Below are 14,570 nucleotides of genomic sequence, written 5' to 3'. Positions count from 1 at the left end.
TTTGTATCTCATGTTGGAGTGTGTTATTTTGTATCTCATGTTGGAGTTTGTTATTTTGTATCTCATGTTATAGTTTGTTATTTTGTATGTTTGTTATTTTGTATGTTTGTTATTTTGTATCTCATGTTGGAGTTTGTTATTTTCTATCTCATGTTTGAGTTTGTTGTTTAGTATCTCATGTTGAGTTGGGTTCGGATTTGTAAAAAAAAAAAAAAAAAAAAAAAAAAAAAAAAAAAAAAAAAAAAAACTGGTAATTTTTTTTTCAAAAGTGGCAGATGGAAACACAACCAAGACATAAATCATATATTGCCCAACGCTGAAATCCAGTTTCAAGTTAAGATTTTTTGGATTAATATTCGATATCCACCTCGATTGGAAAGCACATACTGTATATCTTATATCAAATCTAAATTTAATAATGCTCTCAATTTAATTATGAAACTCTTTAGCTATGGTAAACAGCTCTTCTAAGAGAAGTTCATTCCAAAATCAAACCATTGTTCTCTAGTCTTGGGTAGTGCTGTAGCCTCTGTACTATGGTCTTCCACTATCTTGTAATAGAGTTCTATTGCTTGAGGGTACACTCGGGCACACTATTCTATCTTATTTATCTTCCTCTTGTTTTGTTAAAGTTTTTATTGTTTATATAGGAGAGATCTATTTTAATGTTACTGTTCTTAAAATATTTTATTTTAATTTTTCATTCTTCTCTTGTAGTTTATTTTCTTATTTCCTTCGTTTTCTTTCCTCAATGGGCTACTTTTCCCTGTTGGAGCCCTTAGGCTTGTAGCATCCTGTTTTTCCAACTAGGGTTGTAGCTTACCTACCAATAATTGTAGAGACATCAAAAGCAAAAACAAAAACAAAATCAAAAAAAGATTTACAAGGTTCGGAGGGACACCGTACACCAATGAAATGGGAAAAATTATATGTGAGATTAGCAACCAATTGAAACTAATCTTTGACAGCATCAAATTCTTACATTTTATCCCAAACGATGAAGATACATTTTGGCTTTTCCCAGGGTACATAAAAGATAAGAATAGAGATAATGTGAAGAGTCTTGGTTCCTTTGTATAGATTCAAGTAGTACCCCCATCATAAGATAAAGGAGATTATGGCTTATCTAAAGAAAAAAAAGAGCGAATTGCGTAATAATAAACCTAAGTTATAATTTTATTACAGCTGTTACCAAGTTGTGGAATGATCTTCCTAATCGGGTAGTTGAATCAGTAGAACTTCAAAAGTTCAAAGTTGGAGCAAATGTTTTCATGTTGACTAGGCTGACATGAGTCTTTATATAGTTTATATATGACATATCTGTGTTTGACATTGTTAATAGTATATAATCTATCTGTTTTAACGTTGTTACTGTTTTAAAATGATTTATTGTTAACTTGTTCTCATCATTTATTTATTTCCTTTCCTCACTGGGCTATTTTTCCCTATTGGAGCCCTTGAGCTTATAGCATCTTGCTTTTCCAACTAGGGCTGTAGCTTGGCTAGTAATAATAATAATATGCTTCTTAAAAATTTAGCATAGGAACAGGCTATCTGGCACCTTTTAGCCTCTTGTCTCCTTATCAACTGAAACTGGGCATTTTAGCCATTTCGAGATATGTTAGACAAGATGTTGATTGGCCATGATTATAATTTTGAACAAATTTCTTTACAGACTTTCACAATTTGTGTACCACTACCAAGTTACAAACATTACAGGTAAATTACATTAAATTATTGGCTACAATAGATAAGAAAATAATAAGTTAGGCTACTATTTCTTTAAACAGAATTAATGGAAGATTTTTTCATCTTTGTTAAAACAACGGAGTTTTAATGGTTGATCAAGATTGCTTTCAAAATTCTGAGAAATATCAAAACCTCTTACGTAGCTGACAGAGATTTTCGTAGAGATGCACAAGAAAGATTATTATTATTATTATTATTATTATTATTATTATTGTTGTTGTTGTTGTTGTTGTTGTTGTTGTTGTTGTTGTTGTTATTTGAAAAACAAAGTGACACTTGTCTCAGCAATGCTTAACTGATTTTCCTTTTTTATAATTCAATCAAGTCATATTTGATGGTGATTTTACCACTAATTACACATTTTAGTATTATTATTTGTACGAACTAATTAGTAAAAGTTAATTAATCTGATTTTTCATTCAATTATAATTAACTTCAGAAGATTCGATTTGACCAATGGTCTAAGATGATATGAAATAGAAGACGACTATAGGATTCGTTCACTAACTTATATATGGAAGCGGAAAACAGTTTGGTGTATGGAACTGTTTCAGTTAAAGCTGTCGTAGGCTATTTAATTTTTTAATATATCTTCAGGAAGATAACAGAGGTTTATATTAAATTTATATAAATGAATATTTTATTTAAAAGCTCTTTTAATTTATATATTAATACTATATACAACGCTCCCTAGAATCTGCCATAAGTACATCTTCATGAACGCTCCCCGTCAGCTCAGTGTCATTTCTGTGAAGCTGTTTCAAGTAAACAGCTGATTTGTAAGTGTAGTGGAATTACGTTAGCATTTAAATGTATTTTTTAAGAATTAATAACCATTTATGTTAGCATTGGTGATTGATGGACACCTAATGTCTGGCATTACCTTATATTGTTATAAGCTAAAGGAAAATAGCGAAGCCTATCAGAGATTTATGTATGTATTGCTTTTTATAGATTTAATTACCGGGATTGGAGTATTTTGGAATAATTTCTTGTATTTTTTTACATTATTTAGATAATACTGTGAATTTCTGTCAATAGAATAGTGAATATTTGAGTTCTTTATTATAAACTGTAAAATCTCGAACCGTATTATGTTATCCCATTTTATCAGTTGTATATTTGTTCTTTTTCTCAACCCCCATTAACTACTACAGTATGTAGTTTTGTATATATGTACTTCTGTATGTAGAATGCAGAGTGACACGCTATTTCATCCAATGGGTAGTTTGTAGAATAGCGGGCGTACCCTCTAACTATTCCGAGTAGAGGTAACGAGGCAATTACCGTAATTACATACCTAATTACGTAAGCTTAGGGGTTGATACCTAATTTAAAACACATCTTATTTGATTTTGTGACATGTTGAAATAATTGTTTTCCGTGCGCAAGCCAACCGATGTCTGCCGATCTACAAACCTTCCATTAGGATGGATTCGCACCCGTTGACTTTAAGCCGTCCGCCGACCATTTCTTTATATATAAAAGAGATATTTTGGAGCCTTTGTATATCAGCGGCCAGTTCCTCATGCGTTCATCAAAAATGGACATCAACTAACCTAAATTTTCCCCCCTAACCTAACCTACAAGCCATGTCCTTACCTACTTACCTAACGGGTTGGCTAACGCCCCCCTGCGACCCCCTTACACTGCCATATATAAGGTTAGACATAATAATACATACAGGTGGCCGCTATCCTACATACACCCCACATCGCTTTGATTTTATAACTTTGTATTAAACTACTTATTTTCCATGCGCAAGCCAATCGATGTCTGCCAATCTACAAACCTTTCCTAAGGCTGCATTCACACCCGTTGGCTTTAAGCCGTCCGCCGACCATTTCTATATATATATATATATATATATATATATATATATATATATATATATATATATATATATATATATATATATATATATATATATATATATATATATATATATACACACACACACCTATATATACTGTGTATATATATATATATATATATATATATATATATATATATATATATATATATATATGTGTGTGTGTGTGTAGAGAGAGAGAGAGAGAGAGAGAGAGAGAGAGAGAGATCTTTATTTACTGTATATTCAAAATTAATGTTACATCATGTAAACAATTCGTATCCTTTAAATCATTTATGATATTATTGAGGTTTTGAAAGTAAATGGTACCGCCCATTTTATCAATGCGGAAAGGACGGCAGATGGTTTTGTCGTCACCGTTCGTATAAAGGGTCTCTCTGGAATACAAAGTTGTGTCATGGGCAGCAGATGGTGAAAAATCGTTATGTTTAAAAGCAGTTACCTGACTGATTATTTATTAATTGAATTTTACATCGTAAATTTATTAGATTCTTAAGATTATTTCTATTACGACATCTGACATTAATGCTCTGCATAGCCTATTATGTACTGTATCGTGCTTTGGAAATGCACTCTCACCTGAATGATTATTTATTGATTGAATTTTACATCATAAGTTCATTAACCCTTTTACCCCCAAGCTATTTGGAACTCTCCAACCCTTAACCCCCTGGGGTTTTCTTTTTCAAGCACTTTTTGTTATATATATATTTTTTTTTAGATTGCTCTAACAGCCTTAATTTTCATCATAGAGAGGTCAGGTTGGTCTCATTCTTTTGGAAAATGCCTGAAGTTTCTCATATAGTTATCAAAAATATGATAAAAATGTAAATAACAGTTTTTTGCAAGGACGTACCGGTACGTCCATGGGGGTAAAGGGATGAGTTTTGTGAAACGTACCAGTACGTCCATTGGGGGTAAAAGGGTTAGATTCTTATGATTATTTCCATTATGACATCTGCCATGAATGCTCTACATAGCCTATCATGTACTGTATCGTGTTTTGGAAATGCTGTGTGAATGAAATGTGGGTTGCTGTATTGTCATACCCTTCTCGGCCCCTTAGTAAGGGTACAGCATTCGAAATCAGCTTAGGTTAAGTGCCTTAGGCTGGGACATATCCTATTTATTTCAATACAGCTAAAACACAACAATGGATGTAGTCAACTGTGGAATAAAAACCGTTGTTATTACAATTTCATTTAACATGAGATTTTTTTTTCTAACTCGTTATAATATCTTCTTGAGGTAATTGATACGAAAACCTTACTCAAATCTGTTGGAAATTAATGATTAGAGAGATATTTACCAGTGAATTATTTTATTCTTACAGCTTTTTTTAGGCTCAAGGACGTGTTGATACGCAAGGGTTGCTCCCGACGGGATTGTTTTTTTTCCAATGCACTCTAGGTAAAAATGCTCGATCGTCTTAATGCGACAGCAATATATTTGTATTTACAGTATTTATATTTTTGATATCTGCTGTTCATCTGTAAGTTATAAATAATGGGGAAACACATTTATATATTAAAAAGATTACACATTTTATCTTTTTAAAATTTCAACCAGTCATATCAAAGGTGATACATCTCTACTTTAGGCTCTAGAGCCTTTAAATATGCGGCCCCGAGACTATATAATAAGCCCCCACGAAACATTTGAATGATTGAAATCATTAAGTCTTTCAAGAGGAAACTGAAGACTTTCTTATTTAAAAAATCAGTGACGATTTAACAGTAAATGAACAATACGTGATCTGAAACGATAAATACTCTGAACGAAAAAGGTAAAACGACAGCGGAGGTCCTGTTGAGAGTAGGGTTCTACTGCTGTATGGGACCTGAAAAGCAGCCATCAAAGTAAAGTAAGGAAGTAAAGATACTATGCTCTAGTCCTTACAGGGATAAACAACAGAAAAGATTTCTTAAGAATATTTTGAATTCAAAGAGATTGGGAAATAGCCCTCAGAGCCTTCCAGCATTAGGCCTCAGTACAGATCCTCAATTTATAATCATAAATCCAACTGAAAATATGAAAGATAAGATTGAGAAATACTGTAAAAGAACAATATATTATTTAATGCAGTAAGCAAAACAACATTTGTAATAACTTGATATCTATTTCATAGGAGATCTGACTATTTGTTGACTTGTGTAGCTGAAAATCATAGGCATTGAATTCAGGTTAGGCCTATCTCAGGCCAAAATTTAACCAAATTCGACTTGCAAACAGCTTCTTGGAGCCTATTAAGTTTGTAATTTGTGGACCTGTTTTAAACCCAAACAAAATGGAAGAGGCGAGGAGTGTTACGGCTCCATGGAAGTATGAGAACGTGACCTGAATGTCTGTGACGTCAATATACTGGCTAAAAAAATTAGCATACAGTACATATTGCAAGATGAAAATATACGTACTTGATTTTTAGTAGCTGTTAGCCATTTTTTGACAATTGTTTGGTCCCCTTATGAAACCATATCATGATTTAATCCCTGTCAAGGATATATCAGAAACTGGATCCTCTTTGAGGCTTGGAGGAGTTGAGACTTCTATTATGCTCTTTCTAGGATTCTTGTTGTGAATGTTGGATATGAGGTCGATTTTAGAAGTGGGTCCTCTGCGAAAGATTTGAACGGGTATTGATTAATTTAGAAAATTTCCTTGAGTCCCAAATCTTTTAATATTCTAATTGTGTACCTAAATAGTTATATCAGCATCATTGTATTCATTGGAAAGTACAGTAGTATGGCCTTGCAGCATGTATCTGAAGGGATAAACAATATATCCTTCTTTTAGATTAAATCTTTAGGAGGATTATACAGAAGTCATCGATAACCATAGATTTTTTAACTCCTAGGATATTTTGGTAATTATAAGCCAGAATAAGAAAAATTGCTTTGAATTAGTGTATATTGTAAGGTTTGTTATGGCTGCTACAAAATAAACAAATTAATAGGATGTTCTTTATTGAAAATGTATTGGAAGCAAACATCGTTATAATTGAACAGATAAATAGAAGACTGAATTACACACCTTTTCAAATTAATCTTTTGATTAACAGGTACAAAGAGTATTATGTTGAAAGAAAGTTATTATTTACATTCCATGAAAATTAAGATGCTTTTCAGCATATATAAGAGTAATACTGCCATCATGCTAAGGATCTAAATATTATTTTACTCATTACAGTTTCATTTCAGTGCTATAAGCTTACAGAAGTCTCTCTCTACAGGCTTCCTGTGTCCAGCATGGTCTACCGTGTACCCTTCTTCTGAGACCTGAACATCTTTTCCCAATTAATTAAACTTACACGGTTCATTGTTTCATCGCGAACTCTCGGCTACTCAACATGTCAAGCGAAGATTTAACTAGCGTGTTGCTAGAAACCCCTTCAACGTCGTTTTTACCTCATAGGTGAGTGTTCCATTTAGTTATTTCCACCAACAGAGTTGGAAGGAGGTTATGTTTTTCCCCCTGTTTGTGTGTCTGTTTGTTTATGAACAGCTTCCTAGCCACAATTTCAATCCTTGAGTAATGAAACTTGCAGGGATTAACTCTTATGTAAAAGGCTGGAAATGATTAAATTATTGAAGGTCACGGTCACGGTCAAGCAAAATGTCCAAATCGCGTAATCAGCCATAAATTTGGACATCGTTGTCACAGAGACTTTAAACTTGTTTCATATTTGAATGTATGAAATTCCACGCCAATTAATACATGTTAAGGTCAAAGGTCAAGGTTGATCAAGAGGTCAAGAAATAAGCTGCTGCGGCAGAGGTCTACACTCTACTGAGTGCCCCTTTAGTTGTTAGTTTCATTGTAAAAGTAATTAATGTTATCATCATGGCCTCCATTGCTGTTCAATACGAGGGTCTCTATAGAATTAGAGCCCTCATGTCTATTCTGTACCTTCACTAACACAATTATCTACTCATTGTCACGTATTCAAATAGAACTTTAGTAGTTTCCCCTATGTCATAATTTCTCGCTTTTCTTCAATCTCCCTTCAATATTTTTCTTAAAGCTTTATTATTTCAGTTAGTCTTATCCAATATTTAATGCCCTATACACTTTGAAAGTGCAACTTTGGTTGACAAAATAAAGAATTATAGGATAGTTTGGCAATTTATATTAATAACCATCCCGTATTTCAATAACAACTATGATCATTCTGAGCTACTATTCTCTTTTCTCTTTTGGTTAGACTATACATTAGGCAGTGAATACTTTTACTTATTCTAATAATCTTTTGTTCCGACATGAATAGAAAACCTCGTTCCTTACAAAGAAGAGAACAGTGCAAGCGGAACACAGCTGTAAAGCTTTTAACGAGGTGTTGACAACCGGTTGTTACCAGTGGGTGCGTGCTTGAGGATGCACGACCTGGATTTGTTGTGGAGTGGTAGGCCGCTGTTGTGGCATGTTAAGGTAAAAAAATTGAGACGGATCCTCACCAGCTTTCCCCTACGTGCAGAGGACACTCCTGCATGCAGGCTGCTCTATAGGACGAGTGTTGGGAGTGGTAAGGTAGGAGGAGGAAGTAAACTAAAAAGGATTCTTTGCCTTCGGGGTCTTCCTCTAAGTTTTAGAAATCGCGACTTCTTCCTCTCTCTCCCGGTATCTATCGTCACCTCTGCCTCTTCTTGGGGAAGGAATCTCTTCCCATCTCCCTTAGTGAGGCGGCAAAACCTTTCTGCCTTTGCATCTCTTGTGCCCATCCTTGGGACTTTTGGGTACCCTGATAATGGACAGGCTACTGGAGGTGTTGGTTTGTGGGGCTCAGCAGGAGAGGTGTTCCTGCTCCTGCCGGGGTTGGCTTCAGCACTTCGCCTTTGAGAGTCGACAGGAGGGAGTTCCTCCTGCTCGGTCTCCTCCCCCCCCCCAGACCTTCGTCGTTTGCAGCAGGTCCTCTCCCATTCGAGGATCTGTGAGGAGGCGAGCGCTATCCCTGCCAACCCTCTGGGGACTTTCGGTAGATACCCTCGCAAGCGTAAGTGGTTGTCCTCACCAGGAAGTCAATCTCCCAAGGTAGCTCATAAGAACCAGCGCGATTCATCGCTTGCACGCCCTAGCTCTCCGGAGCTCTCAGACGATCGCTCTTGTGATTTTCCGGCGGACCAGTGTGTCACCCAGCGAGCCACTGTAGTTTTGCGAGACTCGCTGAGTCTCCAGTACACACAGGGTACTCTGCACGCTTTGCAAGTGTGATCACCATCACGTTCACCTGGCTGGGTTGAGAACACAGCGCATCATCTGTTTGCACATCTATCTCACCCACCTGTGCTTTGTGTGAGCTTGCAGTTTGTTAAGCATGCTCTACCTAGCCAGGTAGACATCCACTCTCTTATAGTTGCGCACCCATCTCTCCCCCATTTGAATCGCACGTGTCTGCAATCAATAGGATATGTCTTGTTGATGGGGTAGCGTGAGCACTTGTAGCACAAGGCTCGCATCCCACTCGCGGTCTTTAGCGAGCCCCTGTTCATTGCAGGAGATCTTCAAAGCAACGTCTGCCACCTTGCCAGCTTTGAGAGATCCTGTAGTCTTGTCCAACTTACTTTATACTGTATCAGGTCCTGGGAGGTATCGGTGTCCTCCCAAGCCTCTGAGGCTCCCTCAGATCTGAGGCTACATCGTACGCAGGGAGCAGAGACATTCCTGCTAGCAGGGCAGTCCCAATTAGCCTCCAGCCGCCAACTCCCGAGCACGCTCTTGAACGCACTCCCTCAGAGCATGTGTCCAGGTTGCAACAGCACCTGGAGAGACAAAAGTTCACTAAACTCAATCCATTTTGGGAGGATTTAGGGCTTTACCCCATGAATCCCAGAGGTGTCATAAATCCAAGAGGCAAGTTACACCACCTTCTAAGGATACGTTTCATCCAAGAACCCACAGGCGATCAAGGTTTCCAAGAGATCTCTTGTTCGTAGACTTGTTTAGGCTGTCGTCTTTGGAGTACAGGTATGTCGAGAGAATACCTTCCACTGAAGCCCTACAACCGAAGCCCATCCCAGTTCAGGCTCGCTGCTAAGTCTCTCTAGACCAGGGGCAGAAGGGGGGTTCCAGCATTCTCTCCCCTTTCACTAGTAAGGCTCATGATAGGAATGACGCAAACATATTTCTGAAGAACTGAGCTTATAAGCTTTTGGAAGACCCCAGTCTTCAGAAATAGGTTCAATGCACAGGAGCCACTTTGACAACTCACAAATCAGTAGACAAACCTCCTAGGCCTTGTCCCCTTGTGGCACATGCCAATGTTGACATTTCCACTACTTATGCTTCAGTAGGCGATCTTTCATCTCCAGCCAGCCCTAAGGCTTCAAACAAGCAGGAAGGTTAGTCTGAGTCGACCATTTTGCAAGTCCTGGTGTGCATGAGATGCGTCAACAGTCTTGGCAAGGCTTAGGATGGGGAGGGACGCGGCCATAGATGTTCTATGCTGTGCTCCGAGAGCCAATAAGCCACGATTAAGCTTCCATGGTCTAAGTTGGTCACTGGGTCCATTGCAAAGGTTGACTTGTAGATTTCTGCGAGGAAAGACTCTTAGCATGGGAAGGTTTATGAACCTTCTTCTTCCACCTATCGTGAGGCTAAGGAAGTACTATACTGTACTGTAATGTCCTAAACAACTTTCTGTTTCCTCTACCCTTAGATAGACTTGGCAGTGATGGCTCTGGCACAAAACCTGAGCTCAGAGAAGCTGGCAGCTCAATCAGTGGTGTTTAACCCCACTGATGCCACGAACATGGAGAGGATGGTAAAGGCTACTTCTTAGGCCTCCTCCTGGAGGGTGGGGTGTTTAGATACCACTGAAGGCTTATCGGACCCTGAAAAACTGAAAATCTTCAAGAACATCATCCTTACTGGTGCAAAGGTGATAGAGTTCTTGACCCATAGTGTGGTGAACCAGTGGGCCAACTGGGCCCTGAAGAGAAGAGACTGCCGTCTCCAAGTTCCAAAAGACTTTTTGGTTTAAGGGTAGGGACCCTCCCAGAATGTTCATTCCAGGGGGGGACAGAGCAGAAGAAAGACCAGAGTTGGTGGAGTCTTGACTCAACATTCTTAGAGGTGTAAACTTTTCTCCTCCTCCAGATTTTATGCCCTTCACTGATGTATCAAAAGAAGAGTGGGGGCTCACCTGCTACGGCATATGGCCTCCAGACTATGGTCCAACTCAGTTCTGCTTTGTCATAAACCTCCTAGAGTTGAGAGCGACAGTTTGTGCTCTTCAACACTATCAACAGGCCACTCAGTAGTATTGATGAGCGTCGACATGACCGTAGTGGCATACTTGAATAAACAAGGAGGTTCTATTTCACAGCAACTCTGCAAGCTACCTGTAGAAATCCTGCAATAAACAGAGGACAGTGCGATCTCCTTCAACCTCGAATTGCCTTGGGGGAAAGTTGTCTGATAGTTAAATTCCAGGTAATGGTTCAATGGAGTATTGTGTTATTTGTCTCTTATTTCAAGGTTGATTTATTTAACTATTCGTGATTGAGTATCACCACCCACCTTTTCAATAATGGAATCGGCTCAGTAAATGTTGGGTAAAACTACCCTAAGAGAAATACTGAGCTCATAATTCTTAAAATCTATTTTATTATTTTGATATTGCACTTAACCAATATTCGTTTGATTCCACCTTCTCCCTACATATAATGAGGACAAAGCATTTGTAAGGATTTTCAAAATGGCAGCCATGAATAGGACTGCATAGTGGTAGTAGTAATAGTTATCAAGATATGAGATGGGTTGTCATACAGATCCACTGTCCTTTCAAAACTTAAAGCACATTGGATGTTAGGTAATTATTGAAATGATAAATTTCATTTAAAAGCTCAGTTTTTCAAGTGGGCAAAATCTTTTCTTTATACAGTAATTGAGTTTCATTTTCATTCTGTGTTTATGTCTGCATTCCAATACAGATTGTACAAGACTATTGTACGTGCATAATTTTACTATCTTACTTTTGTGTGCAATTTCAGTTTATAGTATTTGATTCCCAAATCTTATTTAGCCTGCCTACTGTTTGATTTACTTTTTTGAGTCTCTCATTAAATTCCAACTCTAGAGAGTTTGAATTCAATATCAGTTACTGAAAGTCTGAAAGAATCAACTACTATACATCAATCCTGTCTCCATTTGATGTTAGGCTATATCATCTGTTTTTCTTTTATAGACCCATCTTTATATATAAAATGTATTCTATTAACCCTTTTACCCCCATGGACGTACTGGTACGTCCTTGCAAAAAAATGCTATAAATTTTTTTTTTTCATATTTTTGATAATTTTTTGAGAAAATTCAGGCATTTTCCAAGAAAATGAGACCAACCTGACCTCTCTATGACAAAAATTAAGGCTGTTAGAGCAATTTAAAAAATATATATACTGCAAAATGTGCTGGGAAAAAATAACCCCCTGGGGGTTAAGGGTTGGAAATTTCCAAATAGCCTGGGGGTAAAAGGGAAAACTTGTTGTTTTTGGCTGATTAAGACTGTGTTCCCTGCACTTTAGTATGTTGAGTTCCTATCATTAATTATATTCAACTGGCCCTTCCAACTCTCATCGTTTTTTTTTTATACAAAATCCATGCGAATGAAAAACTACATATCGTCACCCTCATAAACTAACTGCCTAAGTCATTTTCTCCACTTGTTTGGAAATAAAAAAATCCTCCTCATTTCCTAATTCTTTATATCATTGTGTTGAGCTTCAATTCACAAATTCTAATCCACAAATTTTTCTGTTGAGAATTTGTGAATTGAAGCTCAAGACAAAGATATAAAAAATTAAGAAATGAGAAGGTTTTTTTTTTATTTCCCAACAAGTGGAGAAAATAACTTAGGCAGTTATTTTATGAGGGTGACGATATATGATATAACATGCCCTACATTTCACAAGATGCAGTCGGCATTAGTTTTGCCTTGATTTTGTAAGGTTTGCAGTTTTTGCTATTGATAATGGCTGTATCAAAGAATTAAATTGTTCTGTGACTAACAAATCTAACGCTATTTAACCCTTTTACCCCTAGGCTATTTGGAACTTTCCAACCCTTAACCCCCAAGGTTTTATTTTTTTTCAAGCACATTTTGCAGTATATATATTTTTTTAAATTGCTCTAACAGCCTTAAGTTTTGTCATATAGAGGTCAGGTTGGTCTCATTCTCTTGGAAAATGACTGAAGTTTCTCAAAAAATTATCAAAAATATGAAAAAAAAAATGTAAATAGCAGTTTTTTGCAAGGACATACCGGTACGTCCATGGGGGTAAAGGGATGAGTTTTGTGAAACGTACTAGTACGTCCATGGGGGTAAAGGGATGAGTTTTGTGAAACGTACCAGTACGTCCTTTGGGGGTAAAAGGGTTAATAGGGATTATCCTTTCGGCGAAGCTGAAGACACAATCTCTATTAGATAGCTAAAGGATTGTACGTTAGGAAAAATGCAAATTACCTCCAAATTTCTTTGTTGATGTCGGCTACCCCTCAAAATTGGGGGAAGTGCCTTGGTATATGTATGTATGTACCTCCAAATTTGTCATGTTTGTTTAATATTGAATTTTTCAATATTAAACTTAGCCGGTGATCATATAAGCTGCAACTCTGTTGCTCGACAGAAAAACCTACGGTCAAAATACGCCAGCGATCGCTATGCAGGTGGGGGTGTACATCAACAGCGCCATCTGTCGAGCAGGTACTTAGTACTCCAAGTAAACAAGAACCAATTTTCTCTCTGTCGGGCTACCGGCAAGACCTACTAATACGCTGTTACTAACTGGATTTGTTTTCACAACTATTTGGTGAAGTACACTATTCTAGTTTTGAGCTTTCGCTATGCAGGGGTTTTATCTTCATCTCAAAACTTGAACTCGTTTTGGATAGATTTAATTATGGTGACAAAGAGAGTATGGACTCTCTTTCACTTTTAAATGGCCGACCCTTCCCTTAGACGGAAGTGTGTTTAGGTTTTTAGTAATTTTGCTTAACACGTTATAGATCTATATATTTTATATCTCTCCGCCTTTATTAGGCCTCTTCGATTAACTTTCCATTTATTATAAACATATAAAAATAAATTTTTGTTTTGTTTATATGCGACCTTTCCTGATAGTAGGCGGTCCTAACTTGGAACCGAAGTTAATCAACGTTGAGCCCGTTATATCGTATTTAGCCTTTAAAGAATTTAAAACTTTTTAAATTTAATGTTATGAAAGATTTTCTTTGATAGTCTTCGTACTGTTTTCAAAGATGAACTAACGTTTAGTTTTTTAGACTACGCAGTTGTTGACGTTCAGGACGTTCAACATGCGCTCTATCATTACGATAGAGAGAGAGTGTATCACGGTTTCACTTTGCAGTAAGAGTAAATCGATTCTGACGTTTCGTTCATTCTTTCTTAGCTTAAATGGTTTAAATTCTAAATTAAAGGAACTTTTTATTTGGAAAACCTTTCAGTTTTTTCCTTTAGCCAAATAACATGTTTTTTTTGACGATATATAATTGGGCTCTTCTCTCAGGTGCGAAATCAAGAGAGAAAGAGAGAGAGAGATAGAGACGGAGGGAGAGAGAGGAGAGAAAACGTTCCGTTCAAGCGGGTAACGTTGTTCTCGTGTTTCTCTCCTCCCTAGTCGCTGTACGGGGAAGAAGGTAAAACGTTTCTAGGGTTTTATTCTTGTCCCCAGGCTATGTGCGGTGAGAGATTGTAAACGTAGTTTATTTGAACTAGTGTTTAGTCTCTTTCCCAGCCACTGAATTCTTTATCTTTATATATGTTTTCTGTTTTTGCTAGTATTAATGACCTGCATTATACGACTGTTTTCGCAATTACTACCTTTTAATGAAGGGTAGAATTGCGTGTTTCAGGTAGAAATCAGTAAAAGTTTCGATTTCAGTGAAATAAGTGCAAAACAGAAAATCGAAGTGATAAAGTGATATGCGCAAAGTGTTA

General features: G+C 36.9%; 1 protein-coding gene across 1 annotated transcript in view; it reads left to right on the top strand.

Annotated features, from left to right (window-relative positions):
- Positions 1-2,412: 2,412 nt before the first annotated feature.
- Positions 2,413-14,570, top strand: part of LOC137635951 (putative N-acetylated-alpha-linked acidic dipeptidase) — a 70,411-nt gene continuing 58,253 nt past the window's right edge. Inside the window, exons 1-2 of the mRNA XM_068368416.1 lie at positions 2,413-2,528; positions 6,852-7,033. Of these exons, the coding sequence (XP_068224517.1) occupies positions 6,969-7,033 (65 nt within the window). The 5' untranslated portion in view covers positions 2,413-2,528; positions 6,852-6,968. The remainder of the gene's footprint in view (positions 2,529-6,851; positions 7,034-14,570) is intronic.

Source organism: Palaemon carinicauda, unplaced genomic scaffold (assembly GCF_036898095.1).
Source record: "Palaemon carinicauda isolate YSFRI2023 unplaced genomic scaffold, ASM3689809v2 scaffold201, whole genome shotgun sequence".
In the NCBI taxonomy this organism is placed as follows: domain Eukaryota; kingdom Metazoa; phylum Arthropoda; class Malacostraca; order Decapoda; family Palaemonidae; genus Palaemon; species Palaemon carinicauda.
The sequence above is the reverse complement of the archived record's forward strand: the minus strand, read 5'-3'. Positions and strand labels throughout refer to the sequence as shown.